Source organism: Podarcis filfolensis (assembly GCF_964270895.1).
Source record: "Podarcis filfolensis genome assembly, chromosome: 9".
Taxonomy (NCBI): Eukaryota; Metazoa; Chordata; class Lepidosauria; order Squamata; family Lacertidae; genus Podarcis; species Podarcis filfolensis.
Window position 1 is genome coordinate 75018195 of NC_139610.1, and position 23787 is coordinate 75041981.

Here is a 23787-nt window from a genome sequence, read left to right on the forward strand (position 1 = left end):
TGGCTCTGTGAGCCTAGCTGTCTCCCACCTTCAGAATCTCCTAGAAGGAGTCTGCGGCTCAGATGAAATTTGACCCAGCACTGTTCCTAGAATGCCACTATTACTATCAGCCACTGTGTGGTTTTATTTTCATACATTAAGCTATTTATGCATGTGTTAGGGTGTGTGTGTGTGTGTGTTGAAAGAGGAATACTTTCAAAACTTTTAGGAATAATGGGAAGGCTTCTTGGTGACTACAGGGGCACTATCCAATCTGTCCTGTCCGCAGCTGGCTTTTGCTGGACAGCTCTGAGCCAAGTTATTATTTATACCCTGCCCATCCGGCTGGGTTTCTCCAGCCACTCTGAGCGGCTCCCAACAAAATATTAAAAATACAATAAAGCATCAAACATTAAAAACTTCCTTAAACAGGGCTGCCTTCAGGTGTCTTCTAAAAGTCAGATAGTTGCTTATTTCCTTGACATATGATAGGAGAGTTTTCCACAGTGCAGGCACCACCACCGAGAAGGCCACTACCGAGATTAATATTGGCGTGGTGTGTTTCTCTTACCACTGAAGAACCACCTCCTACACTTTGGGTGAGGACTAAGACAAACCAGGGCAAAAAGCAAGGCCCAAGAAGCCACGGGCTGCAGCATTTCTCATCTTGTATTTCAGCTCTGCAGTACTAGAGCTTTGTAACCTACAAAGTGATTCAGATTTCATACCCTCCAAGTGTCCCAGTTTTCCAGGGACAGCCCTGGAATTACGAAAGCCGTCCTGGCATCTGGTTTGATCCTGGAATGTCCCTATTTTCCCTGCCAGTACTGCTGACACTGACCTCAGAGAGGAGGGTGAGCAGGCACTTGTCTCAAGCGGTGGAGGCAAGGCAACATCCCATTGCCTCTCCATGACCTCTCCATGGCTGCTGCTGCCAGCCTCCTCTTTGGGCAGCTCATAGCGGCGGCTGAAGAGCAGGCGGGGAAGGAGAGGGGCTGCCACCAATGAGGCCCAGCACTGCATGACATGCTGGTTCTGAAGGGCAGGCAGAGGGCAGGGCCGCCCTGTTGGGATGCTGCCAGGGAGACAGGGGCATCAGGCAGGCTCCCAGCTGGCTCCAGTCACCGGCCAGCAGCCGGGCGATCTCCAGGTCACGGAACAGCATCAATCAATCAGTGACTCGAGCCTCAGTAGCCTTCTGAACCTACTGAGCACGCTAATTAGCAGAGTGAATAAATCTCCACAACGGAAGTGGCGGACAGAGTCATGTGTAAGCATATTTACAGCATTTATTCAGTATAGTTCAGGAACAAAGGAAAAAACATGTCTGCTTCCCTTCGTGTCCAGCAAAACAGCGATGCAAAAGCAATATACAAAACGGAAGTTCCCAGCAGAACTGTGCTGGAAGTAAACAAGCATGTGACACACAACAGTCATGCCTGTTCCTTTTAAGGTGGAACAGAACTGCATCCTAACACGCCCCAGGTGGGGAGAAAGGAGGAGTGGAACACTGTTACCCTACAAAGGAGGATCTTGGTTTCACCGGTTCTTCAAGCCAAAAGAAGACAGACAGAACGTGGAAATAATTAAACTTTATTCAGTGGTCCAGAGGATTTCTCCAAAAGCTGGGCTTAGAATACAACATTCAAGGCACCTTCATAACATTCTCTATAAATGATGGCCTTGTGCACAGGCCTTCCTAATAATATGATTGGTTATCTGAACTCATGAACAGCTTATGGGCCCTTCGAGTTAACTTTCAATTGGATGTTCCAACTACGGAACTGTTGTTTTTACCTTGGAACTCACCGATCTTACCCAGGTGTCATCACCCTCTAGCTGATTCCAGTCAGTCTTTTAATTGGCAAAATAAATAAGCATTCTCTAAGTTGGCTGTTATGAGGGTCTGCATGACCTCTCTGCTTCTTGCTAAGGGTGTTGTTAGGAAAGGCTAGGCAGAAAATATGCAGAGATAAGCCCACACCTTGCATCTGCAACTCATGGATAGCGTATTTCTGAAGAGCAGAAGGGAGACAGAACTTCTGAGCAGAAAGGGAGACTAAGAGCCTATATTGTCAAAGGGTGGGGGGCAGGGAAAAAGGACAGAGTGCAAGGAGTCTTGATTTTTTTAAAATAAATAAATTCAGTGTCCAATCTTGCCCCTTTCTAAAATGTATTTATTGGTGTATGTGTTTCTTTTTGTAAATCTACCAAAGAATAAAATAAAATCAGAATTAAGGGTTTTCTCAGAACAGTGGAGGGCATTGTGCTGTGTCCCATTGGTCTGGTGGTGGTAGAACTCACCCTTCTTCAGATAGGAAATGCTCTGAGGTAGAGGGACCAAAAATGTGGGAGGGGAGAGAGGAGGATCAGTTAGAAGGTGGACTGAGAACTCGGGGCGGGGGGCAGAAGCACAGATGCCAAAGGGACAGCTGCAGGGCAGAGGAGAGACTGGGGGGACACAGAGACTCAGATACCCATTTGCTCATCACATGGTCCCATCTTGGGTGGAGACGAGTGGGTTGGTGGAAGGGGTCTCACTCCCAGAAGTATATGCTCATTTGCGTCCCCCTGTGTTTCTTGTTGCGCTGCTCATTTGCATCCCCCCATTGTAATTCAAGCCTTCCATTTCCAATTGCAGTGTTCTGAGGTGATATTTGGAGCTTATATTTGGTTCTTTTGTTTTTGCTACCTATTTTGCCTTTTTTGTTTTGAGGCTTTTTCAGTTAATTTGTTTTTGTGACTGTGTGGATCCCAGTTCAGCTAATTGATTGATTGATTGATTGATTGATTGTGTGACTGTGGAAATGGATAAAAGCCCCCCATCCAAACAATGACTATCATCAGTGCAGGTAAGAAAATAATAATAATTTTTATTTTTATCATCTACAATACTGTCTCATTTATTTTATAGTCCAGTACATTGATTATTGCTTTCATTTTATGGATCAATGGTCTCGTTAAGATAGTAAAATTCATGTTAAATTGCTGTTTTAGGAGTTGTTTTTAAAAGTCTGGAATGGATTAATCTGTTTTGCATTACTTTCTATGGGAAAGAACACCTTGGTTTTGGAACGCTTTGATTTTGGAACAGACTTCCAGAACGGATTAAGCTTGGTACCACTGTATACTTATGCCAGATACTTTCACTCTAGCCTGTGAAAACAAGGAAGAACTGAGTTTCCCCGTGGAACAATGTATTCTTGCCTCTTTGCATTGTGGGAAATCCTCCATGATTCATAGAATCATAGAATCATAGAGTTGGAAGAGACCACAAGGGCCATCGAGTCCAACCCCCTGCCAAGCAGGAAACACCATCAGAGCACTCCTGACATATGGTTGTCAAGCCTCTGCTTAAAGACCTCCAAAGAAGGAGACTCCACCGCACTCCTTGGCCGCAAATTCCACTGTCAAACAGCTCTTACTGTCAGGAAGTTCTTCCTAATGTTTAGGTGGAATCTTCTTTCTTGTAGTTTGGATCCATTGCTCCGTGTCCGCTTCTCTGGAGCAGCAGAAAACAATCTTTCTCCCTCCTCTATGTGACATCCTTTTATATATTTGAACATGGCTATCATATCACCCCTTAACCTCCTCTTCTCCAGGCTAAACATGCCCAGCTCCCTTAGCCGTTCCTCATAAGGCATCGTTTCCAGGCCTTTGACCATTTTGGTTGCCCTCCTCTGGACACGTTCCAGTTTGTCAGTGTCCTTCTTGAACTGTGGTGCCCAGAACTGGACACAGTACTCCAGGTGAGGTCTGACCAGAGCAGAATACAGTGGCACTATTACTTCCCTTGATCTAGATGCTATACTCCTAACGCCTGAACCACTGTAACCCCACTTTATGTGTGACGCATTTCTGACGTTTGCAAAAGGGGATGTCCTTCTCCAGGAGGAAAGGCAAACCTTTTAAAAGAGTGTTTTTTTCTTGGCTCTGGGTCTTTCTTCACAGCGGGGGCAGGGGGGGACTCTGTTGCAACAGATAATAAAAATCAGCCTTGCTTTCACAGGATTTCTGCCTCAGCTCATTAATCTCTGACTGATAGAGAACTTGGGGAGTTGGGCCATCGAAGAGCAGGCCCTTATTTTCTGGTAACAGTTTCTGCATATCTTTTAAGTCATGTGTGCCACACCTTGTGTTCTCTTCAATTCCTATGGCGGTTGTTATGTACTGAGCTGAATAGGATCCAAAATGCTGCAGTCTGATTGGTGCTAGAACAATAGGATTCAGAATGCAGCAGTCTGATTGGTCCTAGAACAGGGGTCTGCAACCCGCGGCTCCGGAGCCGCATGTGGCTCTTTTACACCTTTGCCGCGGCTCCGGGGCGGATACTAGCGAGGGGAGGAGGCGCATTGTGCGCCCCGACACTCCCCACTGTGGCAGGTGCTGTACTGGCTGTGACGTCGCATGGGGGCGGTGCATGCGTTAGTCACGCACCGTCCCGACGTCACCTTCCCGCCCGCCCGCTACATTGTAAGGGGCATGTACGCTGGTCACTGCATTGAAAGGGGGCATGTACGCTGGTCACTGTTTTGAAGGGGAGTGAAGAACACACACACACAAAAAAGGTAACTTGTTAATTTAACATTTATTTCTATGAGGAGGAGTAATTCTGAGGGGTCAAACAAAGAAATAATAAAAAAGTGACAAAAAAGTTATTTTTATAATGACGAGTTTTGCGGCTCCCAGTTTTTTTTTCTTCGGAAACGGGTCCAAGTGGCTCTTTTTGTCTTAAAGGTTGCAGACCCCTGTCCTAGAACAATGCAGCAGTATGATTGGTCTGCAGGAGCCACCCAATCCAGCTCCAGGTGGAAGTGAATCCGCAACCTGATTGGCCTACAGGAGAATCCCGGAATTAGCCAATCATGTGCGGCCCATTGTCTAAATAATGTATATAAAGCAGATATTTTGGGGGAACTTCCATTCCTCACTACTGTGAGCTGAATAAAGAGCATGAAATCCACACTCGACTCCGAGTATATTTCAGCGGTACTCTCCACTGACCTGTCTTGTATCTCATGGCAAATATCCAGGCAACCAGCTTTAGCATTTCTTCTTGTGAAACTAACATCTCGTCAGCCTTCGTTTTGGGTTAGTTTTTATGTCTTAGTTTTTATGTCTTAGTTATGTGAAGCTCTGTTTTGTTATTTGGGTTATATGGAATATATATATACATATATATATACATACATATATATATATATATATATATATATATATATATATATGTATGTATGTATCAGAGGTTTTGTAGATTAATTTGATTTTCCCATATTTACATATTGGGGTGGAGTGGAGCTATTCCTGAAGCAAGAATAACATTTCTACCAGAGCATTCCTTTGACCGAGACGATTATATGAACAAAGATAGAAAGCTTCCTCATTACCAACTGTTAGGTGTATGCCGGTGTGGTTGCTCGAGAGCGAACAGGCATGACCCCCCACTGGCCTTTTGAAGGCTTTATTATCGGTGCAAAAGCATTCACAGTGCAGAACGACTCAATTCCATGTCTGCTCAGTCACTAGCAGAATCTGGGAGTGGGCGGTCCTTAAACTTTCCCCAGCAGAGCAGTCTCATGACCCCCATCCTACGCCTCCCCTCTCTGTGCGTAAACCGACTGCACAGAGAGGGCGTGGGCAAAGGGGGACCTGCCTCCCCCCGCCCCCCCCCCCGCTATGCTCAGGCTCCGTGTTGTGGCTCTCTCTAGCATCTTCCAAGCCCTGCATCCTTTCCCCACTGGAGGCGGGTGTTATGTACTGAAGTTCTCACCCTGGGCCAGCAGGGGGATACTGTAGATAGTTATGCAAATAAGGGATCGAAAGTGACGTTCAGTGATTGGACAGTTTTAGAAAATTGTTACAGTTACGTTGTACTGCAGCTCTATATAAGCAGGCTGGCTGAACCCTTCAGTTCAGTTCTGTCCTGGCCTGTGAATAAACAAGAGCTGTTTGGAGAATCGCTGTGTCGTCTGATATGTTCACCCACAACTTAACAGCGGGGCTTCCTTCCTCCCCGGAAGAAGAGCTGCTTCTCACGATCTTCGGAGGCTCCCTGTAACCCAACTGCCCTTCCACCTCTCACCTCTGAGCTGATGGCAGTTCCCTGACACCAAAACGGAAGAATGGTTGCTAAAATTAACGGACTCAGCTGAGATGACAATATTGACAGGAAAAGGTCATTGTTAACATTGACTAAATACTGGAAACCTCCCATAGACTATTTTTGTGAAAAAGAATATGAAATAATGACATTTGGATCTGGGGATTGAAGATAATGTTTATAGAAAGTGGTTTTTTTAAGTGTTATATCGGAGTGGATGAAGTGATTAGTATTTATTTATAGCAGACAGATGAAGAATTGGAAGTTCTTTCATCTCTGAACTGTATTTTTTCTATTGCCTCTTAAAAACTCTTTTCAGTCTCTTTTTTCTTCTTCTCTTCTTTTTTTCCCTTTTTGCCATGTTTTTATCTTTCTCGGATGAATGTTGGACAAAAAAGATATTTGAGATTAAGTTTTGTATTTCTCTTTATAAACTCTAATAACATTTAGTTAGGAAGAAAAAGGGGGGGAAGCTGCCTGCACTCAGCATTTAGTTTAGAAAGAAACATTGACAAACTGGAACGTGTCCAGAGGAGGGCAACCAAAATGGTCAAAGGCCTGGAAACGATGCCTTATGAGGAACGGCTAAGGGAGCTGGGCATGTTTAGCCTGGAGAAGAGGAGGTTAAGGGGTGATATGATAGCCATGTTCAAATATATAAAAGGATGTCACATAGAGGAGGGAGAAAGGTTGTTTTCTGCTGCTCCAGAGAAGCGGACACGGAGCAATGGATCCAAACTACAAGAAAGAAGATTCCACCTAAACATTAGGAAGAACTTCCTGACAGTAAGAGCTGTTCGACAGTGGAATTTGCTGCCAAGGAGTGTGGTGGAGTCTCCTTCTTTGGAGGTCTTTAAGCAGAGGCTTGACAACCATATGTCAGGAGTGCTCTGATGGTGTTTCCTGCTTGGCAGGGGGTTGGACTCGATGGCCCTTGTGGTCTCTTCCAACTCTATGATTCTATGATTCTATGATTCTATGATTTAGTTGTTACAGTAAGGGCCACACTTTTAATTGGGGGGGGCAGGTTTTGCTGGTGCTGCGAACCCTTGAGTACCCCCAGAAAAAAATGTCTGATTTCCACTATTTATTACACATGTGTGTCACAGCAAGCCTATCTTAAAATAGGCGTGCCAACCTGCATGCAATGGTTAAAAATAAAGGAACACCATTCTTAAGACAAGCCTGCTATCTGCTGTTTTATTAACTGGGGCACTTTTTGGGTGTCTTAAATCTTTTTTCTTTCTTCCTTTTAATGCATGCATCAGGGAAGTCACAATCAGAACAGACTCTCCCCCATGCACTTTCCTTTCTAAACCCGTTGATGCCTCTTCAGGAACAGTGGCAGGAGGTACGGTAAATGGGTTCTGGGCACGGGCTATCCTGCAGTTGTCAGAAGGCTGTAATTTGGCTATTTCACGTCCTCCCCTCTCTTGGAAGAGATAACTGGCGGGCGCGATGAAAGAAATGAAAAGGCCTGTTTGCTAACCACAACAGAGCTGCCATCTTTAATTCAGGACATGAGTTTCCTTCCTTTAAGAGCTCTGCCAAGGGCAGCTATTCCCATCCCAAGGATCTGCCTTGATAAGACAGCAGCCGTTATCAACTCTGCCCTGAAGGAAAATGGCAACTCTTCCTAGGCACCCATCACCGGGGACACAAATCTCTCTAACCAATTGATAATAGCAAACAACCTCTCAAACTCTCTTTGTTTCACGGAGCACAAAGAACAAGGCTTGGGTGGAATTGGATGTTTCTGTTCGTTCTGTGGCTAAGCCGACTTCTCCTGGAGTTGAACAATGGAATGAAAACCATTCTGCCTTCAGTAAGGTATTGGCCCAGTTTTCCCCAACTTTATGGTTCTTCAATGTCTATGTTCTCCTTACACACCCATTTATGTAGTTTGTGGCAGTAGTCGTTATTCCAGTTATATCCGCCAGATGACGGCACAATGGATGTGCAGTCTTTCTCCAGCGCTCCATCATGCTCTGAGTAGCTGGGGTTGCCGAGAGACCAATATCTGGGGGCAAAAGGTGGAAAGACTTATTATTATTATCATCATCATCATCATCATCATCATCATCATCATTATTTATACCCCGGCCTCCCCAGCCAAGACCAGGCTCAGGGCGGCTAACACCAGATATAAAAAAATTGATTAAGATACAACTTAAAAACAAGATTAAAATACAACAGTAAAATGCAGCCTCATTTCAATAGAAACTCAAATCAAAAACTTTTGGGGGGATGAAAACATCAAGTCTTCACCAAGGCTGGTCCTACGTGGGCCAGAAAAAGGCCAGGGAAGTCCCCAAATAGAAGTTCCATCACAGAAGGAGAAAGGAAAAAGGAAAGAGGGGGAGGGGATCAAGTTGATTCCAAGCCAAAGGCCAGGTGGAACAACTCTGTCCTACAGGCCCTGCGGAAAGAAATCAGATCCTGCAGGGCCCTGGTCTCATGAGACAGAGCGTTCCACCAGGCTGGAGCCAGTGCTGAAAAGGCCCTGGCCCTGGTTGAGGCTAATCTGACTTCCTTAGGGCCTGGGACCTCTAGGGTGTTGCTATTTATGGACCTTAAGGTCCTCCGTAGGGCATACAGGGAGAGGCGGTCCCGTAGGTACGAGGGTCCTAGGCCATTAAACTGGAGAGACAGAGAGAAGCTAGGTCTACCAAAGCAGAAGAATGAGGGTCCTGCAGCACTTTTGAACTTGAGCAAACTTTTGAAGACTCACTGTGCTTTAGTTCTGGAGCCATCTGTCCATTTCCAGTTGCCTTCCTCGTTTTCATCTGTAAGGCCAATCCAGGTAGGATCACTGAGCTGAGAGGTGAGGTAGTTCTGCAGGAGGAAGGAACAACCTCGCATGACAAAATGCCCAAACTCAGCTACTGAAGCATAAGTACCCTATTGGTCTGAATATAAGTTGCACTTCCTCCCCCCTTCTCAAATTCTGACCATGAAAAGTTAAAGTACGGCTTAAATTTGCGACCTTACTAAAATTGGCTTTTACGATATCGCTGCTGAAACAGACATGCAGTAGAACGGAACAGGTGTGAGTGAATTTTAAAGGAGCTGCTAATATTTGGGTACTGTCTTTTATTCCCCCTCCATGAATTTTAAATGTGCGGGTTATTTTTGCTTGAGGCTTATATTTGGGCCAATACAGTATTGTGTATATTGGCAAAGCAATCTGAATTGCATAAATAACACACTTCAGGAATCACCTCAACCTTTCTTGCCAGGAACCTGTTTAATTTCACCCTACGTTAAGTGGGAACATGCTAGAGAATTTCCCTGACATTTTCTTGTGGTGACTCACTGCAAGAAATTTCAGTAGTGGTGGAGAAGTGAATTTCACAAAAGCCTCTTTTTCATCTTCCAACTGAAGGTCCCGTCTTAAGCTGCCATGGAACTCAGGTTCTCGAGGACACAATTTGAAAGCCACTGCACAGATACTGCATTAATTCTGTCACCACCACCATCTGCTACCTCACTGTCATCCATTTGCAGTTCTCCAAGAACCGCAACCCCAGAGTCGTCGGCAACTGGACCTAATGGTCAGGGGTACCTTTACCTTATATATGTTGGAAGCTGCCCAGAGTGGCTGGGGAAACTCAGTCAGATGGGAGGGGTATGAATAGGAAAATTTTCTTTATGGAACGGGTCGTCCCTATTTTCATTGGAGAAATGGTGGCTTGGGGGACTCATCTACCAGAAGCAATGTATTTAGCGTTAACTCTGGAGGTGTAAAAACGATTTGGACCAAAGTAAGCCTCCTGATGTATGTTTTGCTCTGGGAGACTGAGTTTGGTCAAAATCGAGTACAGTCATACCTCATGTTACATTTGCTTCAGGTTGCGCGTTTTAGGGTTGCATCCTGCGGTGACCCGGAAGTACCAGAAAGGGTTACTTCTGGGTTTTGCCACTCGCACATGCACAGACGTGCAAAATGACGTCACGCTCAGGCGCAGAAGCGGCGAATCACGACCCGCGCACGTGCAGACGTGCAGACATGGGTTGCGTTCTGCTCATGTTGCAAACGGGCCTCCGGAACAGATCCCATTTGCAACCAGAGGTACCACTGTATACACATTTTAGACTTTTAAGACTCAACTACTCCTCTACTATCCGTAACCAAAGGGGCTCCTTGGTTGCCAGATGTGAAATACCTTGACCTTCCTGTTCTGGGTGCATGTGTGTTACATCTTCCTCACACAGCCCTAGAGCATCGCAAAGCGGCACGGGCCTGGCAGGGCAGCATGCTTGTTGCCGCTTTGCGATGTTCTAGGGCTGTGTGAGGAAGATGTAACATACATGCACCCAGAACAGGAAGCTCAAGGTATTGCCCTGGGGTGCTTGCCTGCCCAGCGGCAGAGCTAGCCGCTCGGGCACCCGGAGTGGCACACATGTGATGCACCCAGGAGCTGGGCGATCCGCTGGGGGGTGCGATCAGTGCTGCGGCAATCTGCCCATGGGGGATTTTGGCAGACCGCCCCCACCTCCCCCAATTCCTACGCCCCTGTGCCTGCTCACCCAAGGTGCCAACCAGGCACATGACACTGCTGAATCTGGGCCTCTGTTTTTTAACCTCTGGGGGTGTTCTGTTTTGTTTCTGGGCTTCTGGAGTGTGTGTGGTGTATTGTATTTATATAGATACATTTCTTTTTTTAATAGTTTTGTGCAGTACTTTTTTCTGGGGGTTACGCATACCCCTAAACATTTTGTGAATCAAAGTTTTAGATTCCCGGCGCTGGCAACTAAATTTTTACATTATTGTTTTAGGGTAATTTAAATGTCACAATGCCAGTAATATCGTTTGAATCTTGTTAGGTTGCTTCTCTCTAGCATTTTTGTCTTATCCTGCTATGGCTGTATGCTAATGCAATAAAGGTTTGATGATGATGATGATGAATCAAAGTTTGGCCTCATTGAGGGGCAGTATTCAATACGAGTAGGAAAATGAGAATAACCCTAAACATTTTTTAGGGGGGAAAAGCACTAGTTCCATGTCTTCCATCAAGTAAAAAATAACTGGAATATAAAGTGAGCTTTACATTATGAGTTAGCATTCAAGCATCATAAATAAAGCACAGATAATGCAAGGAGTTGCACTTTGTGGGTCATGAAATATTTGCATGTGAAAGGAAGAAGAACAGAGGTGGACGGAACAATACACTTTGAATCCCAAATATCAAGGGGTGAGGAGGGGGGGGAAGAAACATATAAGACCTGCTCTTCGTCACTTAGGATGGAGGCCAAGTGGGAGTCTCTAGTCAGGCAGAAGCTCTCGGCATCATGCCAGGTCTTTTCCTCATTAGAAATGTAGTAGAAACTCTTCCCAAAAAAATCCCAGCCACCAGCAGTCTTCGGTTTACCTTTCTTGAAGAGGTCTTCTGGGAGGAAAAGAAAGGCTTTTGAAATAGCAGGCATTGAATTGAGTTGATTCATTCATAGAATCATAGAATTGTAGAGTTGGAAGGGACCCCCAGGGTCATCTAGTCCAACCCCCTGCAATGCTAAATAATCCATGACCGATGGCCAGTCAACCTCTGCTTTGAAACCTCAAAGGAAGGAGAGTCCACCACCACCCAAGGGAGACTGTTCCACTTTCTAACAGCTCTTACTGTCAGAAAGTTCTTCCTCATGTTTAGCCAGGATCTCCTTTTTTGTAACTTGAAGCCCTGGGTTCAAGTCCTACCCTCCAGAGCATGCTCCCTCTTCCATGTGTCAGACCTTCAGATATTTGAAGGTGTCTATCATATCTCCTCTCAGTCCATGGATAAAACAGACCCAGTGAGATAGGCTACTAGATAAGTGTTTCGTGGTTATTGTATTTTTGTTTGGGTTTAAAAACAAATAAAAAAATATTTGAGCAAGGGGTTGACATCCCTGCTCAGGCCTTAGGCATTCTGGGTTACCTGAGGTTATTCTCATATTCCTTTCTGTACTTCATGGGATTGTTGCAGGGACAAAATGGGGGATCTAATGCATGCTGTTCTGAGCTTCTTGGAGGAAGGAAAGAACCCCAGTGAGAATAAACATTATATCAATAGTGTTTCCATTGCAAAGGATCAAGTGAGTAGTTTTTGATAAGCACTTCAGGGCTGTTTATCATCACCATATTTGAGGTTAGGGTGGATAATGGAACCCTCTGCATTGGAAGAGGTTCTGTAGGCCAGGAAGGGTGCTGAGGTTGAAGTTGAATCCTGAGATTGAGGTTGAATCCTGACAAGACAGAAGTACTGTTTTGGGGGGACAGGAGGCGGGCAGGTGTAGAGGACTCCCTGGTCCTGAATGGGGTAACTGTGCCCCTGAAGGACCAGGTGCGCAGCCTGGGAGTCATTCTGGACTCACAGCTGTCCATGGAGTCGCAGGTCAATTCTGTGTCCAGGGCGGCTGTCTCCCAGCTTCACCTGGCACGCAGGATGAGACCCTACCTGCCTGCAGACTGTCTCACCAGAGTGGTGCATGCTCTAGTTATCTCCTGCTTGGACTACTGCAATGCGCTCTATGTGGGGCTACCTTTGAAGGTGACCCAGAAACTACAACTAATCCAGAATGTGGCAGTTAGACTGGTGACTGGGAGCGGCTGCTGAGACCACATAACACCGGTCTTGAAATACCTACACTCTGAGCCGCTCTGAGCCTGGCCTTAGCTGGGGAGGGCGGGGTATAAATAAAAAATTATTATTATTATTATTATTATTATTATTATTATTATTATTATTATTATTATTACACTGGCTCCCAGTACGTTTCCGAGTACAATTCAAAGTGTTGGTGCTGACCTTGAAAGCCCTAAATGGCCTCAAAGGCCCAGTATACCTGAAGGAGCATCTCCACCCCCATCGTTCAGACCGGACACTGAGGTCCAGCGCCGAGGGACTTCTGGCGGTTCCCTCACTGCGAGAAGCCAAGTTACAGGGAACCAGGCAGAGGGCCTTCTTGGTGGTGGCACCCACCCTGTGGAACACCCCCCCACCAGATGTCAAAGAGAAGAACAACTACCAGACTTTTAGAAGACATCTGAAGGCAGCCCTGTTCAGGGAAGTTTTTAATGTTTAACAGACCACTGTATTTTAATACTTTGTTGGAAGCCGCCCAGAGTGGCTGGGGAAACCCAGCCAGATGGGCGGGGTATAAATAATAAATTCTATTCTTCCATTCTATTCTGAGATTGGTGAAGAATGTCTCCCTGGTGTTCTTAGGTCAAGGCTTCTCAAACTGTGGGCTGGGGCCCACCAGTAGAACTTGGACCACTCTTAGGTGGACCTCTCTGCCAAAGTCTGCCCAGTGCCTCCTCACTCACCTGCTCCACTCATAGTCTGGACCAAGCCAGCACCAACAGCTCCCTATCTCGCTGTGAAGGTGGCTGGGAGACAGAGACGTTCAAGGATGGAAAGAAGGTCTACCTCATCGGAGGGGAAAAGGCCAGAGGAAGTGTTGAAGGAAATTAGAAAGTGAGCTGAAAGTAGGCGCTGGTGGTATTAATACAGTAGTACCTTGGTTTACAACCATAATCCTTTCCGGATGTCCTTTTGTAAACCAAAACAGGTTGTAACCCAAGGCGCGCTTTCGCTAATGGGGCCTCCCAAAAAAAATTGTTCATAATCCAAAAAAAAATGGGTTGTAATAAAAAAAAGTTTGCAAACTGGGACACGCACTGTCGGACTTGCGTTCACCCGAGCTCCTCCGACGTGATTAACGACTTGAGCCTTTGATGAGGCTTCAAGCATGTTTCCCCTTTATGCAGAGTATCCAGCACAGGGAAGGAGCCAAGATAGCATAAGCTACATGGCTAAAGAGCGTTTTATTCCTAACTACGCAGACAGAAAATAAAATACATCCTCTCTCTGTGAGAGCAGAGAGCAACCGAACAACAAAGGAACAGGAAACCAGCAACATCACATCCGTCTCCTGTCTTCCGTGATAATTCCAACAGCCTGGAATCTTTGGAATGCAAAACAGAGTCTTGTGACTCCAAGAGCACTGCACAGTGGCAACACACAGAAACTAACACGCACTTCTGGGTTTGACGTGTTTGTAATCCAAAACGTATGCAAACCAGACTGTTTGTAAACCAAGGTACCACGGGAGATAGAGAGAAATGAGCTAAGAGAGGGAAGTTGCTACAGGACAAAGTGAAAGTGAAAGGACCAGGAAGGAAGAATGAAACAAACGGGCAGTATGGGGTGGATGGGAGTAAGGGGCCATTTAAGGGTGAAAGAGTAGGAGAGGTTACCCAGGGTTTGGATCTCCTGAAACGAAGGTTAGGGGAGACTGCTCTATCTTTATGGCATATAGTTTTATTTACACATATATACAACAAAGGTCCATGTACCGTAGTTAAAGCTATGGTTTTCCCAGTACTGATGTATGGAAGTGAAAGCTGGACCATAAAGAAGGCTGATCGCCGAAGAATTGATGCTTTTGAATTCTGGTGCTGGAGGAGACTCTTGAGAGTCCCATGGACTGCAAGAAGATCCAACCTCTCCATTCTTAAGGAAATCAGCCCTGAGTGCTCACTGGAAGGACAGATCCTGAAGCTGAGGCTCCAAGACTTTGGCCACCTTATGAGAAGAGAAGACTCCCTGGAAAAGACCCTGATGTTGGGAAAGATGGAGGGCACAAGGAGAAGGGGACGACAGAGGACGAGATGGTTGGACAGTGTTCTCGAAGCTACCAGCATGAGTTTGACCAAACTGCGGGAGGCAGTGGAAGACAGGAGTGCCTGGCGTGCTCTGGTCCAGGGGGTCACGAAGAGTCGGACACGACTAAACGACTAAACAACAACAACCTGAGCACGAGGCTGAGGGGCTCGCAGCATTAGTACTAAGACGGCTCAGCCTGTAGAGCATGAGACTCTTACTCTCCGGGTTGTGGGTTTGAGCCCCACGTTGGGCAAAAGATTCCTACATTGACTAGATGACCCTGATGGTCCCTTCCAGCTCTACAGTTCTATTATTCTAGTGCAAAATCTCTTGCCTCTTCTGCATCTCTAGCTTCTAGTCTGCTTTTTCCTCAGTCACACACACTACACTCCTGTTGTTCTCTCCACCTGACAATTGGGGAGGGGGAACCCACCCATTAATGGGGGGCACTATCACTTAGTTGTAGCTCTGGCAGCATAGCCCATTCTTTTGGGATGCTGATAAGGACACTTATGTGGCCAGGTAAGGCCAATGTCTGACCCGTTCAACAAACTCCTCTTGTCATATTCTAACCTCACTGGCTGCAACACCCGAAGTATCAGAAGAGACTTGGCATAATTCAGATTGACAGACACACAAAGCAAACAAACAAACCCCTGCAACAAAAAATAAACAGATGAGACCTTGGAACAGTTCCTTTCCTGAGCATCTTAGAAGGCCCATGGGGGAGAAAATATCACTGTGAACTGGACTGAAGACTATACAGGGCTGTTTCAAATCTTCTAGTTATTAATTCCCAATAGAGTTTGGTTCCCGAGCCCACCGTAAACTCTGATTATCAGCATTTAACTTTCATTTAAGGTATTCTTTGATTTTGGTGACAGTTAATGGACTGCCAATTTCCCATGCTGTAATCAGAGCGTGTGACAGACAAACTTCAACTCACATATATTTGCTCGCCTTTGTATTTTCAAGATGTGTCAGATTTAGACATTTATTTGTTAAATTATAATTTTCATTTTATAACAAACAAAAGCGAAATCCCTTAAAAAGCAACTTATTACATGTGTCCTATTTTGACACCCCCTCTTTCTGCGGTTCCTTATGTTTATGATATTTTTACTGCATTTCCAAATTAAACCTATTTATTATTTATCCAATATATCCAATGTATGTTTCATTTCACTGCACGTTTTTACATTAATCCTGCTAATGTCTTGATCTGTTTACAATAATCTTGTAAAATATTCAATAAACTATTTCCATTCTTTATTTAAAAAAAAACTTTGTCATCTTGGTTTCTTATTCTTCCAGAAAGTTTTTCCATTTCTGCATAGTCCAGTAGTTTCTGTTTCTATTCCTCTTTAGTCAGAACATTTTCTTCTTTCCATCTTTGGGCAAATATCATTCAAGCGGCTGTGGTTGCACACATAAGTACATTTTTATATTATTTAGGTAACACTAGTCCCATAATTCCCAAAAGCAAGGCCTCTGGGTTCTTAATAAAAGTTATCGTAAACATCTTTTTCAATTCATCCGTATTTAGACATTTAGATACTTACTGTACTTCCCTTTCCGTGCCTGGAAGGTCTTTTCCGATTGTTCTATTTTTGCTGGCAACTTTGCCACTTCTTCTGCTAAAGCTATGGCTAAAAACATTCTTAGAGTTAGGAGTTTATTTTTTGCTATCACCAACCTATATACATAGATGCATTTGCTAGTTTATTTAAATAACCTGTCTTCCTATCTCACAATGTAGGGTGCCCAAGGGAGTCAACAAGTCAGGTATAAAACAAAACACCATATTCCCCGCCCCCCCGAAAAAACAACAACAATGCACAACCTTCCCCCCTCCTCATAAAACTAAAACCATTAAGTGCTAAAATTAAAAAATTGTCCAGTAGCACCTTAGAGACAAACTAAGTTTGTTCTGGGTATAAGCTTTCGTGTGCATGCACACTTCTTCAGGTACACTTCAGTGCATGCACACGAAAGCTTATATCCAGAACAAACTTAGTTTGTCTCTAAGGTGCTCCTGGACAATTTTTTTAATAAAAATCTTTATTTCGACTGCGTCAGACCAACACGGCTACCTACCTGAACCATTAAGTGCTGAAAGCAATGTCTGCAACAGCAAGAAAACAGCAAGAAAATTATGAAAGAAGCCAGAATGAATATTAGATAAGGGGAGCAAGCAAGTTGTTCTTTTCTTCTTTAAATTACAAACTTTATAGAATGTTTTATAAACAATATTTAAACAATTACCAAGCATAAAGTGCTGCCTTCCAGGATGAATGCAGGTGCTAAGCCTTGACCCACATGTCACCATGGGAAATCTTTTATATTACTGATTACCGTATTTTTCGCCCTATAGGACGCACTTTTCCCCCTCCAAAAATGAAGGGGAAATCTGTGTGCGTCCTATGGGGCGAATGCAGGCTTTCGCTGAAGCTTGGAGAGAGAGAGGGGTCGGTGCGCACCGACCCCTCTCGCTCTCCAGGCTTCAGGAAGCTATCAGCAAGCCTGGGGAGCCCGCAGGAGTTCCCGCAGGGCTCCCTAGGCTGTGGATAGCAGCCTGCTGGCCAGAGCGCGGGAGGGGAATAATTTTTTTTCCTTTATTCCCCCCCCCAAAAAAAAAACTAGGTGCGTCCTATGGGCCGGTGCGTCCTATAGGGCGAAAAATACGGTATACCTGAAGGAGCGTCTCCACCCCCATCGTTCTGCCCAGACGCTGAGGTCCAGCGCCGAGGGCCTTCTGGTGGCTCCCTCATTGCGAGAAGTCAAGTTACAGGGATCCAGGCAGAGGGCCTTCTCGGTGGTGGCGCCTGCCCTGTGGAAAGCCCACCCACCAGATGTCAAAGAGAAGAACAACTACCAGACTTTTAGAAGACATCTGAAGGCAGCCCTGTTAAGGGAAGCTTTTAATGTGTAACAGACCACTGTATTTTATATATATATATACATTTTTTAGACCACTGTATTTTAATACTTTGTTGGAAGCCGCCCAGAGTGGCTGGGGAAACCCAGCCAGATGGGCAGGTTATAAATAATAAATTCTATTCTATCCTATTCTATTCTATTAAATCCACATCGTGCACTTCAATTTTAAGGGTTAGGATAATTTCTCCCTAGTGGCTTCTGTGACTGATTGTTACTAAACAATATAAACTGAGACCATAGGGAGCCAAACCTATCCTTCTATGTTATTCCTTTTATCACCCTCTGATGGTGAGTTTGGCATTCCATAACTGTTCTATTTCACACATACTGGTTGCAAGTTTCTGTGGTGGGAGAGGGTGTTTTTCCCCTCAGCTGGAAGCAACTTGTCTCACTGCTGTCATAAGAAAAAAGACTAACTCTTTATGTTTGACACTTGCATTGATATTGTTTTCTTTTGAAAGCAGGGCTAACATGGGATCGGGTACAAGATGTTGCCCCTTAAGGATGACAATGAAAAAAATTGGATCCTGAAACCTTTAAGCAGCAGACAGTCTCAGCACATGTGGAGGATTGTGCCTTTAAGATTACATCCTCTCCACCTTCAGAAGATTCTTCCATTTTACTTTCTTTCTTCTGAGATTTTAAAAGTGGGCAGCTATTTTTAAACCAATGAGAAATTAACCAGTCTTTCTGTTCCACTTACGAGACGTGTGAGCGATCTTCGGATTCCTGAGCCCATCTGCCATATTGATCCTCAGTTTTTTCATTGGTAATAGAAGCGGGTTTTCGGAATCTGTGATCAACCTGATATCTAAAGTTGTTGAAACATGGGAGGGTGCTTAGATTTCCAGCTGCCTAATATCTGCTTACTTACTAATAATGTCTGTACATTATTATGACAAAATTCCCATGACAAAATGTTCAGGCTGGCTTATAAAAAATAAGAATGAAGCAATCTCAATAAAGCTCTATGGTATTCCAGTCTGGCTGCCAGGGTTTACCCAGTTGGTAGAACAAGTGCAGGCAGTTTTCCTCTTCAAGATTTTTACTGTCTCACGCTGTGTACCCTATGCAGCCTTGTGTCTGGAGGGAGGTCAACACAAGGTAGAGACTGTCGCCTGGTTGAGATTTCTTCTATGCTGGTTAAACATCTGCCTTACATCAGATAAATATCCTCTCCTCAGCAAAGTTTTGTCAGACCCCTTTCTTTCCCCAGGGCTACAACAGTTTAGCAAGGAGGTACAGCAACTTGGGTTGTCAGTGGAACTTTTGTGATCGATGTCCCTACCATCTGCCAAGGCTATAATAAAAACTAGGTTGTGGGATACTGAACGCCAAGAACTAACAGTAGCAGCAGAGAACACATGTCCCCCTCTTTATTTCCAACTTTCTTGGGCACATAAAACTAACCACAATTACCTTGAACCTCTGCTTAACCCTCAAGAAAGAAGGGCATTTTTGCTGGCCAGGTTTAATTCAAATCCATCAAACCTCCTTTGGGAAAGGTTCTCAGGCAGGGTGGAAGGAGAAAGAACTTGCCCAGGTGAAGACCACCTGGTGGAAACCCTCACACATATGGTTCTCAATTGTAAACTATATGCTGATCTCCGTCAGCAATTTCTAGATCAACTCTGTATCCCCAAATGGAAACCAGAGTCAGAGGTCATACATTTTCTATTACTGAGGAATGATCAGGAGCTCACCAAGTTAGTGGCTAAATATCTCTATTTGGTTTTTTGTCGTCGAAATACACTGCAGACGTCTGATCTCCCTGGAGACCAAGAGATGTGACGATAGACTGCTCTGCCTCCTTTGTTTTAGCAAATGTTTTGTGCCACTGGGGAAGTGGTAATTCTGTACTGATTTGTTTTGGATGTTGTATGTGATGCCAATAAAAGGTTTGATGAATAAAGCAACGATCAAAAGCAATATACACACAGTTCCCTCACCACTATGCTCCCACTGCAAGGTACTTGCCTCCCCAAGGACACATGCTAAGATGGAGGCCCTACGGAAAGACTGGCACAAGCTGGGAAAAGTCTGGGCTCCGGCCAGTGGAAGTTCCACCCAGGGACAGGTGTCCATTCACCAGCCATGAGGAGAAGAAGGCACCTTCACAGCCCCAAAGACCTGGCCTAGGTGCAGCTCACCTCCCCATGGCTCCAGAAGGCAACAGTCACACAGCCTTGGTGAGGGAGCCAGGTTGCGCCCCCTCAGAATTCTGCACCCGGGGCCATGTCACCTCTCTCCACCCCACACTACGCCACTGTGTTTTTGCCAGGTGTCTCAAAGAAGATGGTAAAGGTAAAGGGACCCCTGACCATTAGGTCCAGTTGTGGACGACTCTGGGGTTGTGGCGCTCATCTCACTTTATTGGCCAAGGGAGCTGGCGTACAGCTTCCGGGTCGTGGCCAGCATGACTAAGCCGCTTCTGGTGAACCAGAGCAGTGCACGGAAACGCCATTTACCTTCTCGCCAGAGTGGTACCTATTTATCTACTTGCACTTTGACATGCTTTCGAACTGCTAGGTTGGCAGGAGCTGGGACCGAGCAACGGGAGCTCACCCCGTCACGGGGATTCGAACCACGACCTTCTGATTGGCAAGCCCTAGGCTCTGTGGTTTAACCCACAGCGCCACCCGCATCCCTCAAAGAAGATGGTACCTGCCTAATATTAATAGGCAAGGATTTCCAAAGTTCAGGTGCCACCACACTAAACGAGTGGCTTCTTAGAAGTGCAGAAGGGGCACCGTGTGGCATTTGGAAACGTGCAAGTTATGAAGATGGAAGTAAACTGGTGTCGGCATGTACAGAGTGAAGCAATGCCTCAGGCAAACTGGTCCACGGTTTTTGTGCGTGCCAAACGCAGGTTGGTTTGTTTAATCCTCCTGCGGTTATTCTAGTGCGTGGCAAGAGAAAGCAGGCAGCGCAGCTTATTCAACAGAGGTTGCACAACAGCAGCTCGAGCTAGACTTACAGAGAACAAGCATAGTGAAGAAGCTGATAACGCAGATGGTTCCAAAGGTGGAATAGAATGTCCATTTGAGCTTCCCGGGAGGTGGTTTTGGTGGCTCCTCTGGCTTTTCCGGCGCTGCAGGTTTCTTTGGGGCCATGGCTAGAGAGACAAGCAGAAGGAAACACCCACGAAGAGACTAGCTCAAGAGACAAGCTCACCATCAAGCCTCGAACACATAGGCGCCATCTATGCAGAGCCATGGGTGCCCAGGCACCCGCAAAGTTCTACATCCCAGGGCATGCACGCGGCCTCCGGGAGGTGCATCTCTGGCAGCCAGTACCACACGCTGGGCGTATTTGCGCAATCAGTGAGCAGATTTTCGTGACGATTGTGAAAATCCACCCGCCAGGGGTGTGAGCACCACCACGCCAGTCCGCCCAGGGGATTTTGTCACATACACACCCCAGCATGACACCCGGGGTCAACCGCACTCCCTGCACCTCCCTTGTGACGCCCCTGGCCATCAATAGCCCTCTCTTCCATGAATTTCTCTGATCCTCTTTTCAAGTCATCACTGTGGCCATCACTGCCTGCTGTGGCAGGGAGTTCCATAGTTTAGCTATGCACTGTGTGAAGAAGAACTTCCTTTTAATCTTCAAACATTTAGCTTCATTGAATGCCCACAAGGTCTGGACACTATCTACTGATTATATGAAGAAATATTATAAGCAGACAATTAGCCTAGCAGGATGGTAATATTTTCAGCAGTGTAAGTTAGAACTAGAGTTAATGGGAAGAGCAGAGAAAGACTGGGGAAACTAAGAAGACATGAGAGGAAGTGGAAGTTAAAAGGAACCATGTATTGAGAGGAAGGGAAGTCTGACAATAACTGAATTTTTAAAAATGTAATAGAATATGTAATATGTAATTATTTTCAGGTTTTGTTTTGTTTTTTTCTTGCATTGTAATGCAAATATAATAATAATAATAATATAATAATAATAATATTCTTCAGCCTTTTAAATTTATCTGTGAGAAGGGGCGATTGTTGTGTTGTTGTTTTGCTTTAATTCTTTATTGTGTTTCATCTTGTATTTTATTCCATGAACCACTCTGAGATCCTTCAATGAAGGGCAGTACATATTTTTTAAAAAAATAAAATGCCCAGGAGTTTTAGCATTATGAGAGAGCGAGTTGGAAAACTTTTTTCTATCCACTTTCTCCATGCCATGCAAAATGTTATGAACTTCTATCACGTCACAACTCAATCACCTTTTCTCTAAATTAGAAAGTCCCAAATGCTGCAGCCTTTACTCATTTTGGGTCGCCCTTTTCTGAGCCTTTTCCAACCCTACAACACCTTTTAGGTGTTTAGGGAAGTTTTTAATATTTAATGCTGTATTGTTTTTAACACTTGATTGGAAGCCGCCCAGAGTGGCTGGGGAAACTCAGCCAGATGGACAGGGTATAAATAATAAATTATTATTATTATTATTATTATTATTATTATTATTATTATTAAGGTGTGGCGGCCAGAACTGTGCCCAGTACTCTTAAGTGCTTTCACATCATAGATTTGTATAATGACATTATGATCCTCCTGAGTCCTGGCAGTTTTGTTTTCACTTCCTTTCCTAACGATCCCTAGTATGGAATTTGTCTTTTTCACAGCACATATGTGAAACTAAGGGGTTTTGACCCCAGTGTCTATCAACCTGCTTTCACTGAATTACATTTGCCATTTTACCACCATTCACTCGAATGGGAGAGGTCTGTTTGGAGCACGTCACAGTGTCTTTTTGTTGTAATTGCCCCCGAACAATTGGTTGACATCAACATGCTTCATACACCTCACTGCTTACTCTAGATCGTTTAAAAGCATAGATCCCAACACTGATCCTTTGGGGCCTCCACTTTCTCCATTTCTCCATTCGGGGAGCAGGTCATTTCTTCCCCCTCTCTACTTTATGCTACTTAACCAATTCCTGGTCCACAAGAGGAAGTCTCCTCTCAGTTCATGACTTCTAAGTTTTCTCATGAGTCTTTGGCGAGGCCTATTTCACCTTTCCCCACCTACCTTTCTCACTTTCCTATCTTCCCAACATAGTGCAAGCAGCAGCTGTGTGAGTCCAGCTGCTTGCTGATTGGCTGCCTGCTCTCCTCTTCCACCATACACAATCACAAGCACACCTGTAGCTGAAAGGTAAAATGCATTGTGATGTCACTGAGGGGGGTGAGGCTGCAGACCTTGGCATCCCGTGTCAAACAAAGCAGGGCAAGAGGATCCTCACCCATTGTGGGTGTAGATACCAGCAAGTTTCTCTTCTCTGTCTCTTCTTTTCCAGCCAAAACATACCCGACTCCCTCAACTGTTCCTCACCAGGCTTGGTTTCCAGACCCTTGGTCAATTTGGTTGCCCTCCTCTGCACATGTTCCAGCTTGCCAACATCCTTCTTAAATTGTGGCACCCAGAACTGGACACAGTATTCCAGGTGTGGTCTCACAAAGGCAAAATAGAGTGGGACTATTACGATACAATACAATACGATAATCTTTATTGTCATTGTCCCATACAGAACAACGAAATTGAAAATATCCAAATAAGACATTCAAAAACCAACAAGACTGCTATCCCTGCTATCCCAACCTGGTTAACCCCCTAAAAACTCTGATACCCCATTTTAAAATACAATATACTCCCATAGAGACTCCTTACACTGCATTTAAAACCAAATCGCATTTGGATAGAAACTGTTTCTCAGGCGTCTAGTCCTAGTCTTTATAACCCTGGACCTTCTTCCAGAAGGCAGAAGCTGAAAGAGATCATTTCCAGAGTGCGCACTATCCTGCACTATCTCTGCAGCTTTCTTGTGACACCTGGAAGCATAGATTTGACCAAGGTGGGAAGAGTGCACCCAATTACTCTTTCCGCAGTCTTTACAACCCTGGACAGCATTGTTTTTCCCCTGACCGTGCAGCTCCCAAACCACACAAGTTAATACACTCTCCACAGTACAATGGTAAAATGCCATCAGTAGGTCCTTTGAGAGATTGTTTTTCCGGAGGATTCTCAGAAAATATCACCTCTGCTGTGCTCTCTTCATCAGGTCTTTGCTGTTTTCTCCCCAGGTTAGGTCATCTCTCAACTCCATTCCCAGAAATCG

At 45.0% G+C, this 23787-nt stretch overlaps 1 protein-coding gene across 4 annotated transcripts; it reads right to left on the reverse strand.

Moving 5' to 3' along the window:
• Positions 1 to 7559: 7559 nt before the first annotated feature.
• LOC310742421 (C-type lectin domain family 4 member F-like) lies at positions 7560 to 22831 on the reverse strand. 4 transcript variants are annotated; one of them, XM_083571921.1, is made up of 7 exons: positions 22701 to 22831; positions 20645 to 20782; positions 18371 to 18478; positions 16290 to 16376; positions 11306 to 11466; positions 8811 to 8914; positions 7560 to 8099 (listed from the first exon to the last, which is right to left on the reverse strand). In XM_083571921.1, exons 2-7 carry the CDS (start codon positions 20778 to 20780, stop codon positions 7934 to 7936), a joined length of 762 nt encoding a protein of 253 aa, XP_083428047.1. In that variant the 5' UTR covers positions 20781 to 20782; positions 22701 to 22831; the 3' UTR covers positions 7560 to 7933. The 4 variants fall into 4 exon arrangements, with proteins under 4 accessions (XP_083428047.1, XP_083428045.1, XP_083428046.1 ...); XM_083571919.1 differs by having other exon boundaries at positions 11306 to 11469; XM_083571920.1 differs by lacking the exon at positions 22701 to 22831 and adding an exon at positions 22486 to 22694 and having other exon boundaries at positions 11306 to 11469.
• Between the last annotated feature and the right edge of the window lie 956 nt (positions 22832 to 23787).

Coding starts and splice junctions, on each gene's coding strand:
- LOC310742421 (XM_083571919.1), bottom strand. CDS start 20,780: ATGGCCCCAAAGAAACCTGCAGCGCCGGAAAAGCCAGAGGAGCCACCA. Junction 16,377..18,370: donor GAAGATCGCTCACACGTCTC/GTAAGTGGAACA, acceptor GAATGTTTTTAG/CCATAGCTTTAGCAGAAGAA. Junction 8,100..8,810: donor GGCTCCAGAACTAAAGCACA/GTGAGTCTTCAA, acceptor TTTTGCCCCCAG/ATATTGGTCTCTCGGCAACC.